The sequence below is a fragment of the Spodoptera frugiperda genome, chromosome 10 (assembly GCF_023101765.2).
Source record: "Spodoptera frugiperda isolate SF20-4 chromosome 10, AGI-APGP_CSIRO_Sfru_2.0, whole genome shotgun sequence".
Classification (NCBI taxonomy): Eukaryota; Metazoa; Arthropoda; class Insecta; order Lepidoptera; family Noctuidae; genus Spodoptera; species Spodoptera frugiperda.
In genome coordinates this window covers 7,814,674-7,838,992 of record NC_064221.1, presented here as the reverse complement: position 1 = coordinate 7,838,992, position 24,319 = coordinate 7,814,674, and the positions used below count along the sequence as shown (strand labels likewise).

The 24,319-nt window shown below is 37.2% G+C and overlaps 1 protein-coding gene across 1 annotated transcript; it reads left to right on the top strand.

The window, feature by feature from the left end:
- The first annotated feature begins 195 nt into the window (after positions 1 to 195).
- Positions 196 to 24,299, top strand: LOC118277597 (5-oxoprolinase). Its single transcript, XM_050696511.1, has 29 exons — positions 196 to 358; positions 3,028 to 3,207; positions 4,209 to 4,400; positions 4,963 to 5,254; positions 5,441 to 5,642; positions 5,966 to 6,063; positions 6,156 to 6,263; positions 6,700 to 6,852; positions 7,238 to 7,377; positions 7,678 to 7,745; positions 8,157 to 8,290; positions 8,974 to 9,125; positions 9,626 to 9,771; positions 10,374 to 10,515; positions 14,516 to 14,648; positions 15,059 to 15,203; positions 15,817 to 15,964; positions 16,439 to 16,551; positions 17,043 to 17,218; positions 17,639 to 17,736; positions 18,268 to 18,378; positions 19,090 to 19,223; positions 19,741 to 19,852; positions 20,299 to 20,430; positions 21,635 to 21,727; positions 22,163 to 22,298; positions 22,699 to 22,806; positions 23,285 to 23,382; positions 23,764 to 24,299. The coding sequence occupies exons 2-29, from the start codon at positions 3,040 to 3,042 to the stop codon at positions 23,908 to 23,910; spliced, it is 3,879 nt and encodes a 1,292-aa protein (XP_050552468.1). The 5' UTR covers positions 196 to 358; positions 3,028 to 3,039; the 3' UTR covers positions 23,911 to 24,299.
- The last annotated feature ends 20 nt before the right edge of the window (positions 24,300 to 24,319 follow it).

Sequence of the window (24,319 nt, the reverse complement as noted above, 5' to 3'; positions counted from 1 at the left end):
TATAGCTTGTTTAAATAATATAAAATCACGTGATACATAATAGTAGTGAATATTTGATGCAATTGCATTGTAAATCTTATCCCCTTAAAAATAAAGATCACAATAGGTCCAATAAACTCATCAGCTGAAAAGAGTCGCGTTCAAGGGCTTATCAATGAAATTGACAATTTTAGAGAAGGACAAAAATATCATATTTCGCAAAGTGCGAAAGAAATAAACAGATTGTGATTAGGTTTGCGAACTATTTATTAATTATTATTTGAGGTTGACTTTTGTTTTTGATAAGTTTATTGCTACATGTGGTGAAGTGAAGACGTGCCGGAATAAATATTTACGTTATTCGAGTCTCTGATAAACGGTGAGTTGCAATTATTCTGCTATTGTCTTTATTAAATTTACAATTTGATCTAGGACTTACCTTGCCAATGTAGGTACATAAACATTAAAAAATATTTTTCAATGTTTATAAAGCTTTTTATAGTTTTTACTCTGTTATTACGCAAGATTCTTATACCATTTCAATTTCTTTAATTAGATAATAGCAATTGGAATCTAATTAGAACGTACATAACTTTTATAACACTTCTATTTAAAACGTCCTTGATTAAAAAAAATGTTTTGTGCCTTCCGCGATTTATTTTCTATACCTATCTATAGTGCGTACTTTACTTTTTAATATAATGTATGACTATAAACTTCATTCTTGTGTGCCTAATAATTTATATTCAACAAACATGAACATAAAATATAAAAAATAAATATCTATTCATTTAAAAACACTGCAATTCTAAATACAGAAGTCTATCATAATTATTTATTTAAACGAATTCTAATAAAGCAAATGAAAGAGCTGTTTATCATTGCAACCCATACAAATATCAACCATATTTATCAGTAGTTAAAATCTAATTTACGATGAAGACTTGATGTTAGCAAATAATTTCAGAACAATATGTGTTTCTTCTGTTATCTGACAAGTTAATAGTGTAGTTTACTTACTGTGTTCTATTAGTTTTTATTTATGTACATAAGACTTGAAGATTATGTAATATTCTTCGATGAAATTAATTAATTAGACATGGAAAAGAGGCTGTATGTGTGACATACTGCAAGGAATTAAATATTAGATAATTTTTGATAGATTTTTGATGAAAAAGTGTAAAAGATAATATTTTTTAGTCAGCATCTTATAATGGAGAACAAAGAATTTTTTAGAACACACATAAATAACAACAATTAAGGCGAAAATGTAAATTATATTGATGGTACTCTCACATGTCCACTCTGTGGAAGAAAATTTATAAACAAAAGTGGATTTGCCGGCCACATGAGAATCAACCACAGCAGTTAAGAAACGGTTGCCATAGCTGAAACCAGCTTGAAGGATTATTATATTTAATATTTAATAATAAATAAAAAAGGTACAGTTACTTACATTTTTATATATGTGTGACTGGGAGATGTACAGAATGGTAATATTTTGTCTGTCATGTTTGATGTTGATAGCAAAGGTCAATTGATACTCTGTCCAATAATTGAACTAACTAATCAAGTGAGATGTGAGTAATTAAAAAATAATGGACCTACATACATTGGTACATTCCAGCACATCATGCTTCAATCAATTTCTTTAATAGATTTTCTAATGTACATAGAAGTGAATATTTAATGCAATTGCATTTTAAATCTTACCTCGCTTGTAATAAAGATAGCAATAGGTCCTATAAACTCATTAGGTGAAAAGAGTCGCATTCAAGGGCCTATCAATAAAATTTTCAATTTTAGAGAAGGACATAAATGTCATATTTCGCAAAGTGCAAAAGAAATAGGTACTTATAGATGTTTTCAAGAAACAAACAAGAAACTAGGTGTTTCCACTTTACAATATTACTTACCATTTATCATAGAAAATTACATATTTACCCTAATCTAGTACTAGCACTATAGGTAGGAAATTACTTTATGTATGTACATACATTAAAAAGTGACTCATTAACTAGTATATGTAAAGTGTTACCACTGACTTCATAGTCACATAGTTACTGTCCTATTTTTAATTAGGTGCTATCCATTTACTCCAGTTTTCCTTAGTAATTTTCCCTAGATGAGGAAAATATCATAGAGTAGGAAATACCTTTGTGTTTCCTAGGTACTGTCATATAAGTATCCTCATATTCTTTACGGGCCAGAGAAATTAAAAAAAATATTATTCAGTCATGGGGGTCAAAGCCTGCTAACGCCAACGGCGCCCCTAGGGCCAGACCCAGTTCGACTCTGTATTTATGCATTGTGATTTTTACACGGCGAATTTTGGAGGTGCATTCCTGTATTCCACCAAATGGGGGAATTTTCATGGCATCTTTCTCCGAACTAGAAAAAAACTTACGTTAATCTCCGACCTTCAGACTGATATTACTTAAACACAATGTAACACGCAAGGATCGATTCTTCATTCATTTTATATGCACAATTAAATTAAACAGGAAATATGTTTAGGCATAGTCCATTGACCTAGTAGGCAATTCAAAGAGGCCGTCTTAAGGTGACGCGGTTTGCAAATATGTATAATTATGTAGATAAAGCGATTTTGCAGTCTGTGCTTGAATCTGTATTTGGTTTCTAACATAGCATGGTGGCTACTCCCAAGTTACCTAAAATTTGGTGTTTTGACTTTGACCACTTTTAAATATTAATATGTACTAAGATACTATGGCAGTGGTCGAAAATAGTTATAGTTAATAATAGCAACTTTCTTTTTTATTATATTTGATATGTAGGTATGAGAATGATACCTATGTGCGTCTGGATATGCTTGATCAAGTTCCCATGACATATATGTTATGGATATGTTAAGTAAGAGTCCACAATCTAACTTAAAAAAGCGATATTAATTTATGAACAGGGTCGTATTTGGGATGTAACTGGGGCCCGCTTAAGCTGGGGCCCGGCTGGCAATCGTCACTACGTCACGTCTAATTTTACGCTGCTTATAAACGAATAACCATGACTGTTTCCTCATCATTCCAGTTCCACGTTGCAATGGCACCACAAAATGGATTCCAGTTTGCCATAGATCGTGGTGGTACCTTCACAGACGTGTACGCTCGCTGTCCAAACGGGAAGGTGAGGGTCATGAAACTGCTGTCAGTGGACCCTCAGAATTATGACGACGCACCCAGAGAAGCTATCAGGAGGATATTGCAAGAGGTACGTGAAGCAAGAAATTTACTACATCACATGACATCATCAGCCTATAATTGGTCACTGCTGACCAAAGGCCTCTTCTCACTCGGAGAAGATTTGAGCATTAATGGATCTTCTTATTAGATCTTCCAACTACCAGATAAATTGAAAAGTCTCTTTGTATTATTTTGATGATACAATATTTTTTTCTTTATGCTTGGGAACTGAAAAAAAGATTAGTACCTAAATCACAAAAGAAACCAAAACAACATTTACATATGGTTTAAAGTTGAACAATAACAAAGAAAGCCACTGTCAAGGATGACTCGATATCTCTCAGTATTTTCCGAAATATTCCACAGATCTATCTTCTTATCGGAACTCTTATCATGATCTAATTCGCGTAGTCATGTAGTCACAGACAAACCCTATCTTTAACTAACTTATAACTTAAGCATGACATCATATTTGCATTTGAATACAAGGCAAGTTATTCTCATGTAATGTTATGATATTGGTCTCATAGTAATACTATTGTTACATAAGACAAATTAGGAACATCGTGTACTGAATTACGAGCCTTTTGTTTTTGAGTTGCTAATACAATAACTTACTCAAAATGATAATTACAATAGAACATCAAAAGTGATGTTCAAATAGGACATAATTTATATTTAAGTTCCTTTTTAGTATTTACGTTATAAACACCTATTTCCCAAAGGTACGCGTCCACAGGCCCGCATCGTACGCAACGGATTTAGTTTGTCTTGTATAGAAACTCATACAACTGTGTTCACTGATCCGCATCGTACGGACCGCATCATCAGCAATGTCTGCATTCGATGCGTACTGATGACTGATGCGGGCCTGTGGACGCTTAGCTTAAAGTATCCTACGTTTTTGATGACAGGTATCAGCTTCATTTTGGTATCCAGTTGACTACTGGTTACTACTGGCAGTGGTATTAGTAGGTCAACGATTCACTCTTTTAATATTTATAAGTGTGACCATATTTCTCATTTCAGGAAACCGGCAAAGCATTAAATGCAGATGGTAAAGTAGACGCGTCACTCATAGAGTCCATTAGGATGGGCACGACAGTGGCCACTAATGCGTTGCTTGAGAGGAAGGGCGCTAAAATGGCGCTCATCATCAATAAAGGATTCAAAGATCTTCTGTATATTGGGAATCAAGCTAGGCCGCATATATTTCAGCTAGTAAGTATTACTTGTATGGTTACGAAATATTAGCCTATTGGTTCTTTTTTGAAATTGTGTTATAGAGGTTTAACAAAATCACGGTTTAATCACGTACATTAACGGAGAAGCCTACTTCGATTCTATCCGTGTCTACGCACGCTGCTTATGATAAAGATTGCCTCTGTGACCTAAAAGTTTTAGAGCTTTTCTTCATTAAAGTACGTCGGGAAACAGTGATTTTTAGTTAATATATCCCACGATAGTTGTTATAGAGGTATTTTAAGAGGTGGGCATTGTTCCGTAGTACAGTTATAACATGACTACATCTTTGAAGTTATTTGCCCTACTCTCTAAATCTCATAACTAAAACCTGGTCAATGTTGATTATGAAATCTTGCCAGGAAAATGTTTTAACTCTGAAATACACTAGATCTAAATATGTACTGACCAATCACAAGCAAACGATCAGCGTCAATATTTGAAAGGACCAATAATTAATAGGAAGGTATTCTCAGTTTAAACATAAACAGATTATAATTGTAGCTCAATCAACAGCCTCTCTGTACTCATTGCCTTTCAGGACATCAAACGTCCAGGCGTGTTATACACAGAAGTAATAGAAGTAGACTGTCGTGTCATACCGGCGCTAGAAGATAGGTGCCAAATGGATAAATCTGGAAAAAACTGGAAACAAGTAGTAGGAACTACTGGAGAGAAGATGTTAGTTGTTAAGGACTTGGAAGAAGAGAAAGTGAAGAAAGATCTTCTGGCTTTAAAGCAGAAGGGGATTGAGAGTATAGCTGTTGTGTTAGCTCATAGTTATACTTACCATGATCATGAGATCAGGATTGGAAAGATTGCTGATGAAATTGGTGAGTTTAATTTGTTAAAGTAAAACTAAAAGTTGGACTCTAGAAATTGGTAACTAGTGAACGATATTTAAATACGTGACTGTACTCATGAAAATTTTAGCATGCTCTACTTTTAAGTGACTATCACACCAAAAAGGGTCCTATTACTTTTAAATTATCTTTAATCATTATATTTCTGACTTTCAGGTTTTAAGCAAGTATCCCTGTCCCACGCAATTACGTCAATGGTCCGTATAGTACCGCGAGGTTTCACAGCCTCAGCTGATGCGTACCTCACTCCTCACATCAGGGAGTATGTGAGAGGATTCGCTGACGGATTCTCCGGTGGACTGAAAGACGCCAATGTGCTGTTCATGCAATCAGATGGTGGACTTACTCCTATGAACATGTGAGTTTCATATTATTTGATATTTTCCTTAAAATGAGAATTATTTCTTAAATAAGTTACATAAGATAAGAACATTTTTACTTACGCAACAATATTATAAAAAACTTTTCTGTGTATCTGTATGTCTGATGCTTGATTCATAGTATATTAGGGGTTTAAAAATTCACAGCCATTTGTAGTTTTTAGAAATATCGTTGTTTATTGGCTAAATGTACTGAGACCTCTGAGTTCATAGAAGTAACAGCCACAGGTTTAAATAAAAACATTTTACCATTCAACCAACTCGTACTATAAGGTACAGTACCACTATAATTTATGTACAGGTTCAACGGATCAAGAGCGATCCTCTCTGGCCCAGCTGGAGGCGTTGTTGGATACGCTATGACGGCCTACCAGAAGGAAACAGGCCTACCAGTTATAGGTAGGCTATTGACAAGATTTATGTGCATTTATTCAATTGATAATATAATATTATTGTTATTGTGAGCGAGTAACAATATTGTCTTATTGCAGGTTTCGACATGGGCGGTACTTCGACTGATGTGTCTAGATACGCAGGGTCGTTGGAACATGTCCACGAAGCCACCACCGCTGGAGTAACCATACAAGCTCCACAACTGGGTAACTATTCTTTTTAGTGATAACTCAGGTAGATTGCGTACCAAAACACATGTATGTCGAGTAGGTATACAATAGTGAATAATTGTTGTATGAGCTGTAGTCGGCGGTATTTCCGTACCGATACGACCTTAAATTGACGTACTCCTTTTTAAAAGGCCGGCAACACACCTGTGATTCCTTTGGTGTTGCGGGCGTCTATAGGCCACGCTCAGGGGGCCCGTCTGCTCGTGTAACCCCTATTCCATAAAAATAATAGTGCTTTAAATTAGATTTTAATCTTAAAATGTCTACTATTATGGATTGATTTCATTGAGTACTTATTTTGTTTAACTGTCGTTTCTGTAACAGCATTTTTTTTTATAGCATACATACTTTTAACTTCATCTGCCTACCACGCTCAGTAGATTGTACAGTATCTGTCGTCTCTCTTCCTCAGATATAAACACAGTAGCGGCCGGCGGCGGGTCCATGTTAATGTTCCGGTCGGGCCTGTTCGTGGCGGGGCCCGAGTCCGCGGGCGCGGAGCCCGGCCCTGCCTGCTATAGGAAGGGGGGCCCGCTCACTGTTACTGATGCTAATTTGTTGCTCGGTAAGTTAATTATGTAAGGAAGTTGTGCATTGTACAAAATATAAGAATGGAAAGAGTAAGAGAGAGAGAGAGAGAGAGAGAGAGAGAAAGGGTGAGAGAGAAAGATACAAAAAATGAGAGATGAGAGAGAGAGAAAGAGAAAGAGAAAGAGCGTGAGAGAGAGAGAGGTGAGAGAGAGAAAGGAGTGAGTGAGAGAGAAAAAGAGTGCGCGAGAGAGAAAAAGAGCGTGAGAGTGAGTGAGAGCGTGAGAGAGAAAGAGTGAGAGAGAGAAAGAGAAAGAGTGTGTGAAAGAGAAAAAGAAAGAGTGACAGATATAGGCAAGTAGGAAAAAGAGGATAGACTTAAAAATAAAAAAAAATCTTTAAATACATTTTCCCATCACCAGGTCGCCTCCTACCGGAATACTTCCCGAAGATCTTCGGCAAGTCTGAGAACGAGCCGCTGGACAGAGAGGCCACGGTGGCGGCGTTCAACAAGATGACGGATGAGATCAACAGCTTCTTGCGGCAGGACGGCGGGAAGGAGGTAAGTTGTCCATATACAGGGTGTCCCTGAAATCGACGTCCAACAGGCACCAGATGATCGGAAAGGTTCCAAATGTTATCAGAAAAATATTAAAAAAATTAAATTACAGTGACTTATGTGTTATCCACGAAAAAGTACACCCTGTGCCAGTCTTTTGACTCTTGTATAGGAACCTACTAAGTTGCGAAAATATTATAAACATGAAAGTGTAATTCTTTTAGTTTCTTTGTTAATATAGGTACGTGTCTCTTAACTATTTTTGCCTTGTGGTGGTTAATAAATTTTGTTTCTTTAATTTAGATGACCATGGAGGAAGTCGCTATGGGATTCATAAATGTAGCTAATGAAGCTATGTGCAGACCTATACGGTATGTATAAACATTTTGATTTGTGTGTGTGTTTTTTTTTATTGTTAATTTTCATGTTTTTCTTTTCGTCACTAGAACATTTGATCTTTTTATCTAGTTTTTTTTATTTATGTTAAAACTAGCTCCTGTCAGCGGCTTCGTCCATATTCCTGTGGGATAAAAATTGTTATCCTATGTGTTATTCTTGACTATAATCTACGCCTATTCCAAATTATTACATCTCGATCTCTTTAGCCGTTTGGACGTCAATGAGTATGAAACACAAACAATTATATTTAGAAATATATTAAATTATTTGAATGTTGAAATTCACCAATAATTATTATTACTACGGGCAGCGTCTTGACTTTGTTTTAAGACATTAATATACATTATAAAAGCTGTTTAAACCTGTAACATTATCATACACAGAGCTCTGACAACAGCCCGTGGCCACGACGCGTCCCAGCACGCGCTGGCGTGCTTCGGCGGCGCCGGCGGACAACACGCCTGTAGTGTCGCCCGGCAACTCGGGATCTCTACTGTACTCATACATAAGTACGCTGGTAAGTTAAATTACTAAATAAGTGCATTTTTTTATCTTTAATGGGCCGATGTTTGGCCGCTATCTCGCCTGATGGTAAGTGATGATGCGGCCTACGATGGAGCACGTCTGCATCTCACTTATACGTAAGAAAAAGTTATATTGAGTCTGGAATTGATTTCGATGTTAATAACTTAACAAGTCGACTTTAAAGCCATGTCACGAACTAATCTAACCTCTCTGATCATGTCCGGTCAGTCAATGCATACTCGAAGACTGGCTTTATCTGGAAAATTTAAACCTGTTCAATAGTAGATTCCACCATTAGTTGTTCGTAACCTTCAAAATAAAAAGTGCTCCAGTACCATCTGAATATCTTCTATCTGTGTAACATCACGCATGTTAATGCAAATAAAAAATATCTTTGTCTTTATCTTAATACAATGTAAAATATTTGATGACCAATAGATTTTAAAGTATTATTTTAATTCGAATTAGAACTTGATAAACCTTTAATTATTCCATAACGGCGCATTCCAATGCTCGGTAGATTTGCCTACCAGCAGTAGAATTTTGACATTAGCTCCAAACAAAACGTGTCAAAATTCTACCGCTTAGAACTTGATAATCCTTTAATTATTCCATAAGTAAATTAATATACAGGCCAACATCACACTATTATACACACCTCCATCCTTCACCCAGGTATTCTATCAGCATACGGCATGGCTCTAGCCCACATAGTACAAGAGGAGCAGTCCCCCGCTGCCGCAGTGTACAACCCCGACCACTTCAAGCAGTTGGACGACCAACTCGACCTGTTAGCGGCCGTCGCCAAGGATAAGCTGAAGAAACAGGTAATTCGGTGGACGTAAAACGATTGTGGCGCCATCTGTGTGCGTGGAAATTTGGATTTAAGTTGTTTTTAGAAGTTACTTATTTATTCTTATTTTTTAAGTGTCGTATTTAGAGTCATTTAATGCTTATTTAACCCGTTGTCTGTCGGAACGCAGATCTACGCGAGACACAATGTGTTTTCTATTGTGTCTTATATACCGATAGACAAGGGGTTAAGCTAGTCTTTAGCAATTGTTTTCGAAACAAAATCGTTACTTAGAAAGTATAATAAAATAAAAATAGGAAACAGGAAGAAGCTGTTTATACACTTCTTTAAATTTGGGTATTTTTCTTTGGAAACCAATGCTCAGAAATTTTGACCTGAGGATGACCTTGTTTTTAGAAATATGTCGAAATAAATCTTCGAATTTTGTACGTTGAGCAGTCTGATCTATTTATTTTCTCGTAAATTTTTTGACCGGTCGATAACAAAAAGTACAAATATCCAATATATCTACAGGGTATCCCGGAGTCCCAGATAGTGACGGAGCCCTACCTCCACCTGCGGTACGCCGGCACTGACTGCGCGCTCATGGTGGCCCCGGTACTGGTGCAGTCGGCCACCGCCTGCAGGCATGGCGACTTCTATACTGCTTTTGTTAATAGGTAAGTGAGGAAGTAAATTTTATTGTTGTCTTAAAATTATATTTTTCATACAAAGTATTAAGGGTGATTTTCTACCATATATGTGCTATGTAGCTATGCTACGAAGATGTAATAACTAAGATGTGAAACTATGTGACCGTTTCTACTGATACTTAGCTATGTAGCCGTGCAAGGAAGATTCGCATCCATCCATAGTACGCAACTTTTCATATAAAACATTGCTTAATTGAACCCATTTTCACACGTGTTAAGTTATGTGAATGAATATGATTGGTGAAAGCCAAACGCATCCACAGCAATGTAGTACATATAGCACATCTCTGGTGGCAAATCAGCGTAAACCGTCTTCCGTGATGAATTTTCATTGGTTTATTCAATATCCAGATTTAAGCGCGCAGCTTCGCTCGCATGGTCGAAACCACAATGAGTCGTACACTTAAATCTTCCTCAGGGATCAAACTAGCTCTTGGTGAAAAGCATACAAAAATCTGTCCTGTAGTTTTGATGATTAACGGACAAACAAACAAACTTTCACATTTATTTCATAATATTAGTGTGATGTGGTAAAATCTACTCTCTTCTCAACCGAATAATCTTTTCAGATATCAAAGTGAGTTTGGTTTCACGCTGAACAAGCGCGATATAATCGTGGATGACGTTAGAGTACGGGCTGTAGGTATGAGCACTGTGCCTAAAGAGGTCCCGCCGCCCTCCGGCAAGGGAACTACACCTGTACCGGAGAAAGTGAGTATTTGTATATTTCTGCGTCTCTTTAGAGGTAGAAATTTTAGTAATTCGTTGTGTAGGTAGACAATGACTTGATGTAAGCTTTTATTTCTAAGCCTTTAAATCGATAATAACGCCACCTAGATAAGGAATCCTTAGGGGATGCCTACGTCATAGTAGCTTTATACATGCTAAGTCATAGACCGATCGGTTTAAAATTAACAAAGTTTCATACAAACTTTTATCTACTACTTTACCACCTTGCTCAAAATTCGATTTGAATTAATAAAAAATCTTAGCGGATGTACACGCGGCTACGATAACTAGTATACACCAACACATCGGCACAACTATCGCTACACAATATCCCTGTGTGGGTATTCCGTAGTAATGTGCATAAAAACGTTTGTTCATTACGCACACATTGGTATATACTATAAATTATTGTGTCGGTATATGTAAGAATTTCGTAAAAGATTTTATGAATAAAAACAAGGGTAGACATAAAAATAATACTTAACAAACATTTAATAAATCGAACAACGAAAGATCGAGCTACACAAATTATACCCATAGAAATATATCTAAAGGAATCTTCTCGTCGTATATTTATGTTATTGAATCCATTACAATATTTCGTAACATTTATTAATTGCACGTTTGGCGTAATGGTTAACGCTTTGAGTTATCAGGCAAGGTGTCGCAGGATCGAACCCAGCAATAACTAGTTCTTTTTGTAGTGTTTATCAAATATTTTTAAACAACATCTAATTCTAAATTTCTAATGATTCGATACTTGAGTATTTTTGTAATGTTTGTGGCGACCACGCAACTCTCGGGTCATTTTATTTAGCCCGTTTATAAAGTAACTACCGTCAATTCTTTAAATGTTTTCCAGATCACCCAACTTACAAAATAAAATTATATTCTTAGTTGTCAATTTATGAGCATTTCATTTTCATAGTTTATTGCTACATAATTCGTGTGTAAAGCTCAACATATCTTAACACTTCACAAATTTGAAAAAGGCAGAAGTAATTATTTTGCACGAACAAAAGATAGATCTTTTCTTTAGTGAAATAGAAAGGCGCTTAACGATATCGGTGAGTAAATAAGATAATTATTATGTTGATATTCTGGGTAATTGATTGAATTAATAATTTTATTTTAAGTTCTCTAAAATTATATTTTTAAATATAATAAAATTATTTTTTGTTTTATAAAATACAAAAAATAATAACATTAAAAAATTTATGAATATTAATATTTGAATAATGAATACTTTTTTATTATTATTGATGAATTTATTATTAAGAATAAATAATTATTGTTTAATAAATTTAAAACTTAATCTATTTTAATTTATATTAATAGGATACTAATAATAATATTTTCTTAAATATCCTTATAAATAATTTATTATTAATCCTGTTGTAGCTTAAAGTATTTTAGTAGCATTTTATTACTGTGTAAACCTATATATATGTTGATTATAAAATATTGTATAATTATTGTGTTTACAACTAAAGCTACTTGTAGTTATATTTTATTCCTATTGATAAGTAACTTTATAGATTGTCATGGTATTTTAAATAATATATTTTTGTTTAATAGTGTAAGTCCGTGCAGTTATGGGTGCGCAGATATGCGGAGACTGGTGATATTGAAAATTGCCAAGCTGGGCCGAAGCCGAAGGCAAATTCGTTAGCCCGGCACTACGACATCATAGCCAGGCATAAGGCTGATTCCTTTTTCAACGCGCACTGCAGCAACGGCACTCGATGTTTTCACGCAAACAATAAGGAGGCACCTGCATTCTGGTTTAAGGTGCAGGAAGCCACCCAAAAAGATATTACTGCCCACAATGCACCAGGAACAGCGATAAAATTTTGCCAGAAGTTTTATAAATTTTGATAGGGCTAATAATGTGGTTATATTTAACGATGTAAATAATTAATTTCATGCTAGCAGCATAAAGTTTAAATTTATTTGTATTGAATATTTTTTTTGCGTTAACGCTGAGTTATATCGATTTATTTTTCGATAATCAGTTACTGAGCCATCAGCCAAATTATATATAGTCCAAATTAACTACAATGTTTATATTTTTAAAATAATATTAAAATGCAGTCTAGAAAATACGGTGAAGTGATGTTATTGTTATGCGGTTAGAAATTGTCATAATTTCTTTCTATTCAACATGTTAATTCACTTCATTTCTCATTTTTAATAACTTATGTAACTGCTGTTCAACTAATTTGAAACATTATATTTACGCTCATCCTTAACCAACTTAGAGTATGATTCGAAATGTTATAATGTTAAAAACTTATTTGTATTAATCGTCACATTTTTGCTAACATATTGCCCACTCGATATTGAATCTTATAGCAACAGCCTTAAAACACAAAATGGAGAATTCTAATAACAAAAATTTGCTAATTTCAAGAAATAACAATATTTACTGTGAAGCGGAAATTTGGAAAACAATGTTTTAATTAAATTTTTATAATAATTTTATTTTTTAATACTTTTTTTATTTTTAAATTTTAATATTAAAAATATATATATATATATATAATGTTTCTTATTGTTTAATAATAAGTAATAAACCATATTAAAATTTAATTTATTATTATTTAATTAATAATAAAAATTATTATTTAATAATATATTTTTTTTTGTAATTTTTATTTATTTATAACACTCTAAAATTATATTTTTAAATATTACTTATAAAAATAAAAAACAAAATAACATTTAAAAATATAAAAATAGGAGCCGACCAGTAGCGGGAGCATGGTCCAAGCTACCGGTGGTTAGGGCTCCAAAGACAGAAACCTCCTCACAATACGTGCCGTTTCGAGGAGTACTGCCTTCTGCATCAGGCCCTTGATCCATCCGCCTAACCCCAGCCTCCTAAGGTGGTTGTCGAGGCTGTTGGGTATTAATCCGTTGGCCGACACGACTATCGGCACAACGATAGCCGAATCCACATTCCACATGTCGACAACCTCGTGAGCCAAGTCAAGATATTTTATTTGTTTATCTTTTTCAGCTTTCACGAGATTCTCGTCATGAGGGATGGTGATATCGATTATCATCGTGCGGCGCGCTTGTCGGTCTATCACCACTATATCAGGTTTATTGGCTACAATAGTCCTGTCAGTGATGATAGATCGATCCCAGTACAACGTGATATGGCCGTTTTCGAGAACTGGATCGGGCGCATACTTGTAGTATGGAACCTCAAAAATAATTTTTGTAATAATCATTAATAAATAAAAAATTGTCTATGAAAACAATTAATAACATTTTTTATTTGATTTATATCCAATATTTATACTTTATTTCTATAAAAATAAATTATATGTAATAAAATAGATATCGTTTTATTTACCGACTTAAATGCTTCTTTTATAGTCTGATTTTATTATACAGAAAACAAAAATAAACTTAAAAAAGACAAACAACGAAATAAAATTCATCTAAAAAATACTTTTTACGTTTTGCTGGTTTCGAACCCACATCGGCGTAGAGGGAGACGATTAGAGCAAGCTCGTTAAACCACTCGTCTACGAGCACTACATCTAGTTCAGTGAAAATGTTGAATCATATCATCAATTGTAAATATTTTTAACCTTACCCATCTATTAAATTATAAAAATACATATACCGACACAAAATTTATAATATATACCAATGTGTGCGTAATGGTCAAACGTTTTTATGCACATTACTACGGAATACCCACACAGGGATATTGTGTAGCGATAGTTGTGCCGATGTGTTGGTGTATACTAGTTATCGTAGCCGCGTGTACGTCATAACATCTATCTGCATACTAAATTTCAGCTCAGATCCATACAGTGGTTTTGGCTGTGCGTTGATAGATCACTATATTAGTCAGTCAGTCAGTCACCTTGGAGTTAAACATATACATATGTATTAAGATTTAAGCAAAAAAGTGTAGAAGTAAGACTATACACCACCAGTTAATTTCCATTTAATCTTACAGAGCACAAAAGTATACTTCGAAGGTGGTTACCAAGAGACCTCCATATACTTGTTAGAGAAGCTGAAACCTGAGCAGGTGGTGCCAGGACCAGCCATCATCATGGATGGACTGTCCACTATTGTCGTGGAACCAGGTTGGTTAAACTATTGTGTTATGTGGTTTTTGCGATGGGTAGATGGCGTTAGTTATGTTTAAAGTCCTAATGGTCGATTTGGAGATTCGTATGACGTAAACTAACTAAAAAATCACGGTTTACTCACGTACATTAATGTAGAAAAGCTCTACTAGTTTCGTGCAACAACCAGTTGGCTTTGCGACGATGAAGAGTCCCTCTTTGACTCGAAACTGGTAGGGTTTTACTCCATTAATATATGTGTGTGAACCGTGATTTTTTAGTTAATTTAGTATGTCTAGGAGGAGCTAATGGAAAATGTGGAGTAAAATATTACAATCCTCCCGTTTAAATCCTACGAAAGTTTAGGTAAATTGATGAACTTAACATGTTATTTTTCTGTGACATCTTTATAAACCTTTTCTTCGCAGACTGTCGCGCGGAAATAACTGAGTTGGGTGACATCCGTATAGTAATAGGTACGGGAGCGCCGAAGCGAATCACCACGGAGCTGGACTCTATACAGCTCAGTATATTCAGCCATCGGTTCATGTCTATTGCTGAGCAGATGGGCAGGTGAGAGCTTCATATTTACGTTTTAATAGTGATACTTTTACTAGTACAAGGTACTACTACAAGGTACTTGGTACAAGCAATGAAACTTGAGGGCCTAGTGCGAGTTAGTGTAACGTTTGCGTTACTCTGATTGGTTTATTTCAGTTAACCAACTAAAACCGTGTTATGATGACGATGATTCTGTATTTCTTTTCCATTATTTCAAGTTTTTACTTTAATAGCAGCATACCATTGGGTCTATTTGGAATTACTTCCCGCCTTAGGTGAAGCTTTTGTCAGGTCCTACCATTGAGTCTTAACCCAAACTACAGCATGAAACTTTCAACATGAAAAATTCTCCTGTATTTGAAAATTGTGGTGGTATGGATGGACAAAACAAAGAAGTCCTATGAAAATACGTTAATTCTCTTAAAAGTTGTGCATGACATGTGGCAGTTGAACCATTAATAAAGATAACGCTTTGATACTTTCATGGTAAGACTTTTCAAAGATTTTCTGCTTCAAGAAAACGAAATCAATAATTAACTTCTTGTACACTACAAGTACAGGAAGCTTAAAAAAAATGGTTGGAAATGTGTCGATTGAGGTTACAATAACATTTTTGTACCAACAGGGTGCTCCAACGCACGTCGATATCAGTGAACATAAAGGAGCGGCTCGACTTCTCGTGCGCGTTGTTCGGCGCGGACGGCGGACTCGTGTCCAACGCCCCGCACATACCCGTGCATCTCGGGGCCATGCAGGAGACTGTGCAGTATCAGGTCAGCTACTATTTATTGTGTTTTATAGACCTATAAACTAAAACCTTAGTATGAGTTTGTTTTATGTTGAACGAGGTTGCGGCGCTCTGATTGGTTGGTTTATTCGCGCCGCTCAATCAGAGTGCCGAATGCGCTCTCGTTTCGTTTTCGTTCCCAAAAGTACTCTTAGTACCAGTACCAGTTAAGGGTAGAAAAAGAAGAAAATACTACATTTATTTACTTGCAAATCAAATGTTTAAGTTTAACAAACGCATATATTAGAAGCATGAATTAAAAAGTAAAAGTACCTTTAACCAACGATAATGCATGAAAAGACTGATGATTGTTGATGAAGCGAAAGAGGTGTGTAAGATTCGTAACAATAGGCGTTCCATTGTCTCTGTTTACGTCCATGGGAGACAGGCGTGAAGTTATATATGATGTATGTATGTATAACACTATGTTTTATTTATTTATTTATGTTTTATCACCCAGATGAAAGTCCGCGGAGACTCGATGAAGCCCGGCCAGATCTACCTGGCGAACCACCCGAAGGCCGGCGGCTCACATCTACCGGACTTGACCGTTATCACACCGGTGTTTTGGCCGTGAGTTAATCTAGTCCTATTATATGTTTGAAAGTTAGTTTGTTTGTGTATGTGTCCGTTTTGATGGATTTTAATGGGGGGGGGGGGATCATCTAATGACTGGTAGCCCGTCAGGCTACCGAAGGTTTTTAAATTGAAGTCCTATTTTTGCAATATTTATCTTGGTGTTTTCATGATTGCATCTACTGTAGATCCTGGCTTACAGAAGTTGCAGCGGAGAGGGAGGTTGTGGGCTTGTCCAAAAAAAAAAAATTTTTTTTTCTCATTATCCGCAGACCTGTTTGGCGACCTTGCTTGCTAATTCGAGCTTGAATCCAGATCAGCCTATATAGGCTTAGATAGTATAGTATAAAGTAGGCTTAGTTTGTTTACAAACATTTCACATCGATTTTAAAAAGGTGTAGGCAGAAATCTTCTAAAAAACGACTACTTATCATCAGTCTTTGAAATAACAAATCACTTACTAAAATAACCAAATAATTTTCACGTAGCTCGCAACCGAAGCCGGTATTCTACGTGGCGTCTCGCGGGCACCACGCGGACATAGGCGGGCTGACGCCGGGCTCCATGCCGCCGCACTCCGTCAGTCTGGCGCAGGAGGGCGCTGCCTTCAAGTCCACGTTACTCGTCGACAATGGAACCTTCAATGAGGAGCTGCTTACTGAAGGTATGTGTGTATTGGTCGTTAGTTTAAATACTTTATAATAGATGGCACTATTTTATTCTATGTCTGTAAACCTATGCTTGACACAACTTGACTTGGCACCTTTGACTTAAAATTTGGAAAAACTCGACTAGTTACAAGCCACACTGGAACTCGTATAATGAAGATTGCATGTGTATGGCAACTCAAAGAACCAGACCACCACAGATGGGGCCCAGTAGGGCTGATGCCCGATCCGAAGCTGCGGACAACGTAACAGGTTACCGGGGCTCCGGCTCAAAGCAGGAGAAGGAACGGGGTGGGTTTTAGTCAGTAAGAGTCTGACACTCCCTTCCGCCTCACTTCTCCAGTCCAAAAAAGCATTGCATGTGAGCAATTCAACTTTGAGTGAATGAATTATCACAGTATTGTGTGTTGTTACAGAATTAATGAAACCTGGGAAGGTCCCAGGATGCTCCGGCACTCGGAACTTGGCGGATAACTTATCAGATTTGAAAGCACAAGTCGCGGCTAACCAAAGGGTAAGTATTTTATTATTATTTATTTGTATTAAGCTTAGGGCTCTTTTTGTATTATTTTTTTTGTACTATACTTCTTTAGTAAGTTTGGCGACCGCGTTTGGCGATTTTATTGGCCTGCTCTAATGAACCAACCAATCAGAGCGCCGAATGCGGTCTCGTTTCGATCTCGTTAAACGTAATACAAATTTATACTTAGTCCCTATTGATATTGACCTTCTATATTTAAAGACACTATGATCCTGTTACTAGATTACAGCAATATCCTTACTACGAGTTTGCTTTACGTTTTAAATGAATCGAAACGAGAGCGCGTTCGGCGCTCTGATTGGTTGGTTTATTCGAGCCAGCCCATCAGAGCACATAACGCGCTCTCATTTCAATTACTTACAAACGTAAACCAAACTCATACTAAGGTACTACATACTAAGCTGTTCTATAGAATATAACTTGCTAAAGACTCACACAATACAATCGACGCCTTACCCATGTAACAATAAGATATTTACACAAAATATTGTATAATTATCGCAGGGTATCCAGCTAGTAGGCGAGTTGATCAGCGAGTACGGACTGGATGTGACGCAAGCATACATGTCGCATATACAGAACAACGCGGAGCTCGCCGTCAGGGATATGCTTAAGGTAATATTCAAAGTCAAAGCCAAAGCATTTAATTCAAATAATCCTAAACTGGGCACTTTTGAAACGTCAAATTGAATTGTCCGTCAGCCAGTCTGTCAGTGAAGCTAGGTGCTCGTAAGAAAGTGTAGCTTCGCTATTAAAATCATTGTTTATTTAGCACAGTGGCAACACAAATATCTTTCGTATTTTTTTATGGTATAACCCGGTAAACGAGCAGATGGATCGCTTGATGGTAAGCAATCGCCGCCGTCCATGGACAACCGAAACACCAGAGGTGTTACAAGTGCGTTACCGACCTTTTGGGTATTAGGAATTTAAGGGTTTTTGGTAATAGGGCCTCTGGTAACCTCACTCACACAACGAAACACCACGCAAGTGTTGTTTCTGTGAAGCCGTGGTATCACTCCGGTCGAGCCGGCCCATTCGTGCCGAAGCATGGCTCTTCCACTCTTGAAAAGTGTTACATACACGTATAATGTGTTATAAGGTAAAAATAAGGCCGTTGCGCGATGCTCGTCATATTAGTTGTCATGACTACGGGCTCCTGGTGTAGTTTGAAATTAGTCGAGTTACCTCATAGAAACGTCTCTGAGGTGTATTACTAGAGGTAAAATAAGTCTCGAATGCGATTTCTAGGGTCTTAGCGCAGATAAAACTCAGTCATATTTCTCCATATTTTTAAAACAAATACGTAAATATGTATCATTATAGGAGATAGCCCGCAACGCGTTATCAAAGACCGGGTCCTCAGTGCTACAGGCGACGGAGTACATGGACAACGGCACTCCCATCAACCTCACTGTCACTCTCGACGAGAACGAGGGCAGCGCCATCTGTGACTTTACGTGAGTACTATTTGTTATATAGAGTGTTACGACTAGTGCTATTTATTATACAGTGTGTTGCGACAAGTGCTATTTATTATATAGAATGTTAACACAAGTTTTACTTATTATACAGAATGTTTACAAAAGTAATACTTATTATACAGGTTGTTTATAAAAGTAATACTTATTATACAGGATGTTAAGACAAGTGCTACTTATTATGCAGCTTATTAACATAAGTTCTACTTATTATATAGGATGTTAACAAAGGTCCTACTTATTTTACAGAATGTTCACGTATGGGATACTCATTATACAGAGGGCTACTTATTGTACAGCTTGTTAACATAAGATCTACTTATTATTCAGAGTGTTAACAAAAATACTGCTTATTATACAGAATGTTCACACACGTGATACTTATTATATAATCTGTTTTAAAGCAATTCCATATTATTCGAAGAATTAAAGTTTCAACATCTTAGCGCACTACTAAGCCAAACTTAATATAATATTGTGTGTTTCCATACTACAGCGGTACAGGAGTAGAGGTGTGGGGCAACCTGAACGCGCCGCGCGCCATCACGCTGTCGGCGCTCATATACTGTCTGCGCTGCATGGTCGGACACGATGTGCCGCTCAACCAGGTTACTATACTGTTTTTATACCAGTTACAATGGGGTAGATGACTAATTTTTACTTTAATGTCCGTCTTGTAGATTACTTTTAATTATTAGACACATTTTTTTTTTACGGATATAGATATTTTTGAAGATATATCGATTTGAAATATCGCATGACGTCACTTCTAGGTACATTTTATATGTAGAAATGACGTATTTGTTCCCACGCCATTTGTCACGCCTCTGGTATTTTGGGTGTCGATAAGCGGCCTCGATTGCTTACCATCAGTTGGTCCGACGGTCCATATTAAGGCTTATTTATCCCAATAAAAAATCTTCAAAATCCTTTTTTATTTCACCTCGGCTATAATCTCTTTTTCTAGTTTAAGTCTTCATTTAAATCAAATCAAGCCAAACCAAACCAAATCAAATCAAATCAAATCAAACGATTTCTTTTTCCAATATTGCAGGGCTGCCTAAACCCGGTGAGGGTGATAATCCCGGAGGGCTCCATCCTGGATCCATCCGACGACGCGGCCGTCGTCGGCGGGAACGTGCTCACCTCGCAACGGATCGTCGACGTCGTCTTGAAGGCGTTCCAGGTTTGTGTTGTAGTATATTATGTGGATTTTATTTACATGTAAGTAAGCAAGCAACGTTATTTTTTTTTTAATGAGACAAGCCCGCCACATCCTCCCACACCGCTGCAACTCCTGTAAGCCAGGATCTACAGTAGATACAACCATGAAAACACCGGAACATTGAAGTCCGGCGCGTCCCAGGGACATGAATGACTGTCTTGGATCCCGCAACGAAATAAATCAGAAGATATTATTAGAGGAGAAGAAAAGAAAACGATAGTTTCCACTTCCCTCGGTGAATTTAATGCAGGAGACAGAATGACTTAAGCCTTAAGGCACAAAGAGACTCCACAACTGGGAGAAGCCCAGTCGCCAAGCACCACGGAAATTTGACTTAAAACTAAGTGGGTCCTATGTGTGAGCTGTTATACTTGCTTCCAATAATAGGTATGGCAAAAACGCCTAAACGCACGGAAATTCGTTCTAGACTCCACAAGGTCCGTATAATAGACTACACCTGATGAAACAATTAAATTATCTAACATAGTGTTACGCTCAGATTGCCAGAGACCACACTCCCAGAGTATGTGATGGGCGGATTGCTCATGTTGCAACACCGCTGTCGAACATTGGCTCCATGGTGAATCAACGAGTTTAAATGAGAACAATTTGCTTTTAAAGTTGCCATGGCCAGTAAGAAACTGGGCAACACAGTGATCCACCTCCAACCATGTCCTCTCCAGTCCAGAAGCAACGTTATGCCTTTATCTCCGAAAGGGTAGGCAGAGGTGTACATTACGGCACGTAATACCGCCCCACTTTTCACCATTTGTGTTGTGATAAGTCCCATGTAATAGGGAGTGAGCCAATTGCCCTATACTGGGCACGATTCCAGACTCCGTGGTACTACTGAGAAATTTTCAAAAAACCGAACATAAGCCCAGTAGTCCTTTGCCTGACTCGGGACTTGAACCCGAGACCTCTTGTCCGACAGTTGCACTTGCGACCACTCGACCAACGAGGCAGTATTGTTTAAATATCTCTTGTCCTGGCGAATATGTGTCTCGACCCAAGACTTGTACATGATTATCATTAAACCCCGACGTAACACATGACATCTAATAAGTTTAACATTATTTGTACGTCTGTAGGTAGCATCGTAGCTCCTAAACGGATGCACCGATTTTGATATACTTTATTAATAAATGTGTTATTTATTATGTAGGTGTGCGCAGCGTCTCAAGGTTGTATGAACAATTTGACACTGGGCGAGGAGGACTGGGGGTACTATGAAACCGTCGCTGGTGGGAGCGGGGCTGTGAGTATACAGTATATTATTATTCTACATTATTTTGAATTAATGACAGGTACAGTAAATTGTGCTTCATAGGCATATGTTTATTTTCTAAAAATCTAATGTACAAATAGTAGCAATTTTGTCCCAGAAACCTTCGAACTCTTATGTGATAAAGTTATGTCAGTTAGGATTTAGGATTTTCTCTTGTGTCGTGGGTGCGTTTATAAACATAAAAATTCACATGCACATGACACCCAGACCCGAAACAACAATTTGTGGATCACACAAAGAGTTGCTCCGTGCGGAAATCAAACCCGCTACACGTTGCGCGGCAGCCAGGTGCCCAGCCACCGCACCAACCGTGCCGTGCATTCATGAAATGAACATTTTATAATGAACATTTTTCAATATATTTTTATTCTGTCAATCCATCTACTATCTTTCTTTTGTCCCCAGGGTCCCGGCTGGCATGGTTCAGGAGGTGTGCACACCCACATGACCAACACCCGCATCACTGACGTAGAGATAGTGGAGCGACGGTATCCCATGCTCGTCACCAGGTTCTCGCTCAGACCTGGCTCCGGAGGGAGAGGTATGTAGGGGGGAGGAGTATGGAAATAATTGTGATTTCTTGGTTGCAGGTTAGATTTACCGGGTTGAGTAAAGTTCTATTGGGTTTTTATGGAGTAAAATAGTGGCATGTTAGGACTTGACTGCCTCGTTGGTTGCGAGTGGTCGCAAGTGCGACTGCCGGACAAGGGTTCTCGGGTTCGATTCCCGGGTCGGGTGAAGTATTATTGGGATTTTTTCGGTTCTTCGAAAATTTCTCAATAGTATGGCAATAGGCTCACCCCCTATTACATGGGACTTGTAACACAAATGGTGAAAAGTGGTCGTACATAGTAAAGCGGCATTAAGTGCACCTCTGCTTAACCCTTCGGGGATAAAATCTGTGACGATATACATAATATCATGGTGTCCCCCCCCCCCAGGTCGTTGGCGCGGCGGTGACGGTGTGATGCGGGAGTTAGTGTTCCGTCGCACCGTGCAGCTCTCTGTGCTCACTGAGAGACGGGCCTTCCAACCGTATGGGATGAATGGTGAGATATGTTATAACAATGTTCAATTAAAGTCGAAAGAGAATATCAGAGAGTGAAAATAAATAGGTATATTGATCTGTTTTATCGCCTTTATTGTATTGATTGCTATATTGGTCAAGTGGTCAGAAGTGCGATTGCCGCTTTCCGGGGGCTTCCGGGTAAGGAGTCTTGTGTTCGATTCCCGGGTTGAGCAATGTATTGGTGGTTTTTTTCGGTTTTTCGAAAATTTCTCAGTAGCAGCACTTATAATTACTTACTAGTAGTAATCTACAGTATAACTCAAATGTTGAAAAGTGGGTGCACATTGTACAGTGGTATTACATGCCGTAATGGGTATCTCTGTTTTATCTATAGGTACTCGTTGCAGAAAAATGCGATATATTGTGAATTACAAATGTCGAGGGTTTTTTGAGTAGAATCAAAACCATAACAGTATTTAAATGGTTTCCATTAATGTAAATTATTATGATTACTTCAGGTGGTGAACCGGGCGCGCGTGGTTTGAATCTGTTACAACGTGTGGACGGACGAGTCATCAATTTGGGAGGCAAGGCGTCTGTGCAGGCGTTCGCTGGGGTAAGCCTTATCAAATATTCATAACATAAGAAAATGTAATATGTAATGACGGTTTTAGGTTGGTGCGGTGACTGGGTGACCAGTTGTCCCGCAATGTGTGGCGGGTTCAATTCCCGAACGCAGCAACTCTGTGTGATCCACAAATTGGTGTTTCGGGTCTGGGTGTCATGTGTATGTAAAATTGTATGTTTGTAACACGACACAGGAGAAAATCCCAAAGAGGGGCAACGTTTTGTTTAAAAAAAATGTAAGAAAGTGCACAGGAAACTGTGTCGTAGAAATAATTGGTTCCTGCGGGAATAGGACCCACGAAACGTTGCGCAGAAATGTTTAATTTACTTATTTCAAGACAATATTTATCATATTACCGTATTTTTGCAGGATAAATACATAATGAATTCTCCCGGAGGAGGTGGCTACGGACCAGCCTCAGACGCTGCAGAGGGAGACCAACAGAGGGACAAACCCAGTGCCTTCCTAGAGAGAGGGAGCGTGTACGAATACAGAGCTGCGCAGGAGTCGGTGTAGGGGAAAACGTGCCTTAATCGCTTTAGTACAAAAATCAAAATCCATTATTCATATATTAAATATAAAACTGGCCTAAATTAAAATATTAGATGCGTTTAAAGTCAAGGAAAAAGAGAGTTTACACAAATGGGAATAAAGACCAAAATGCATTTTTCATGTCAGATGCATTTATTGTATTGAACAGTATAAATACTTTAACAACTTGTATTACCTACATAGCAATAAGCTTTAATGAATGAATTAAGTACAATAATTAAAACCAAATAATAATGTATTAACGTTTATATTTACAAAGAAAATCATGTTGTTATTTCATTTTATATACACAATGTTATAAGTTATGTATTTTCAACGTTATATTATAAATAATAATTATTTTTATCCAATCATTTTGTGTTTTATTTTTACG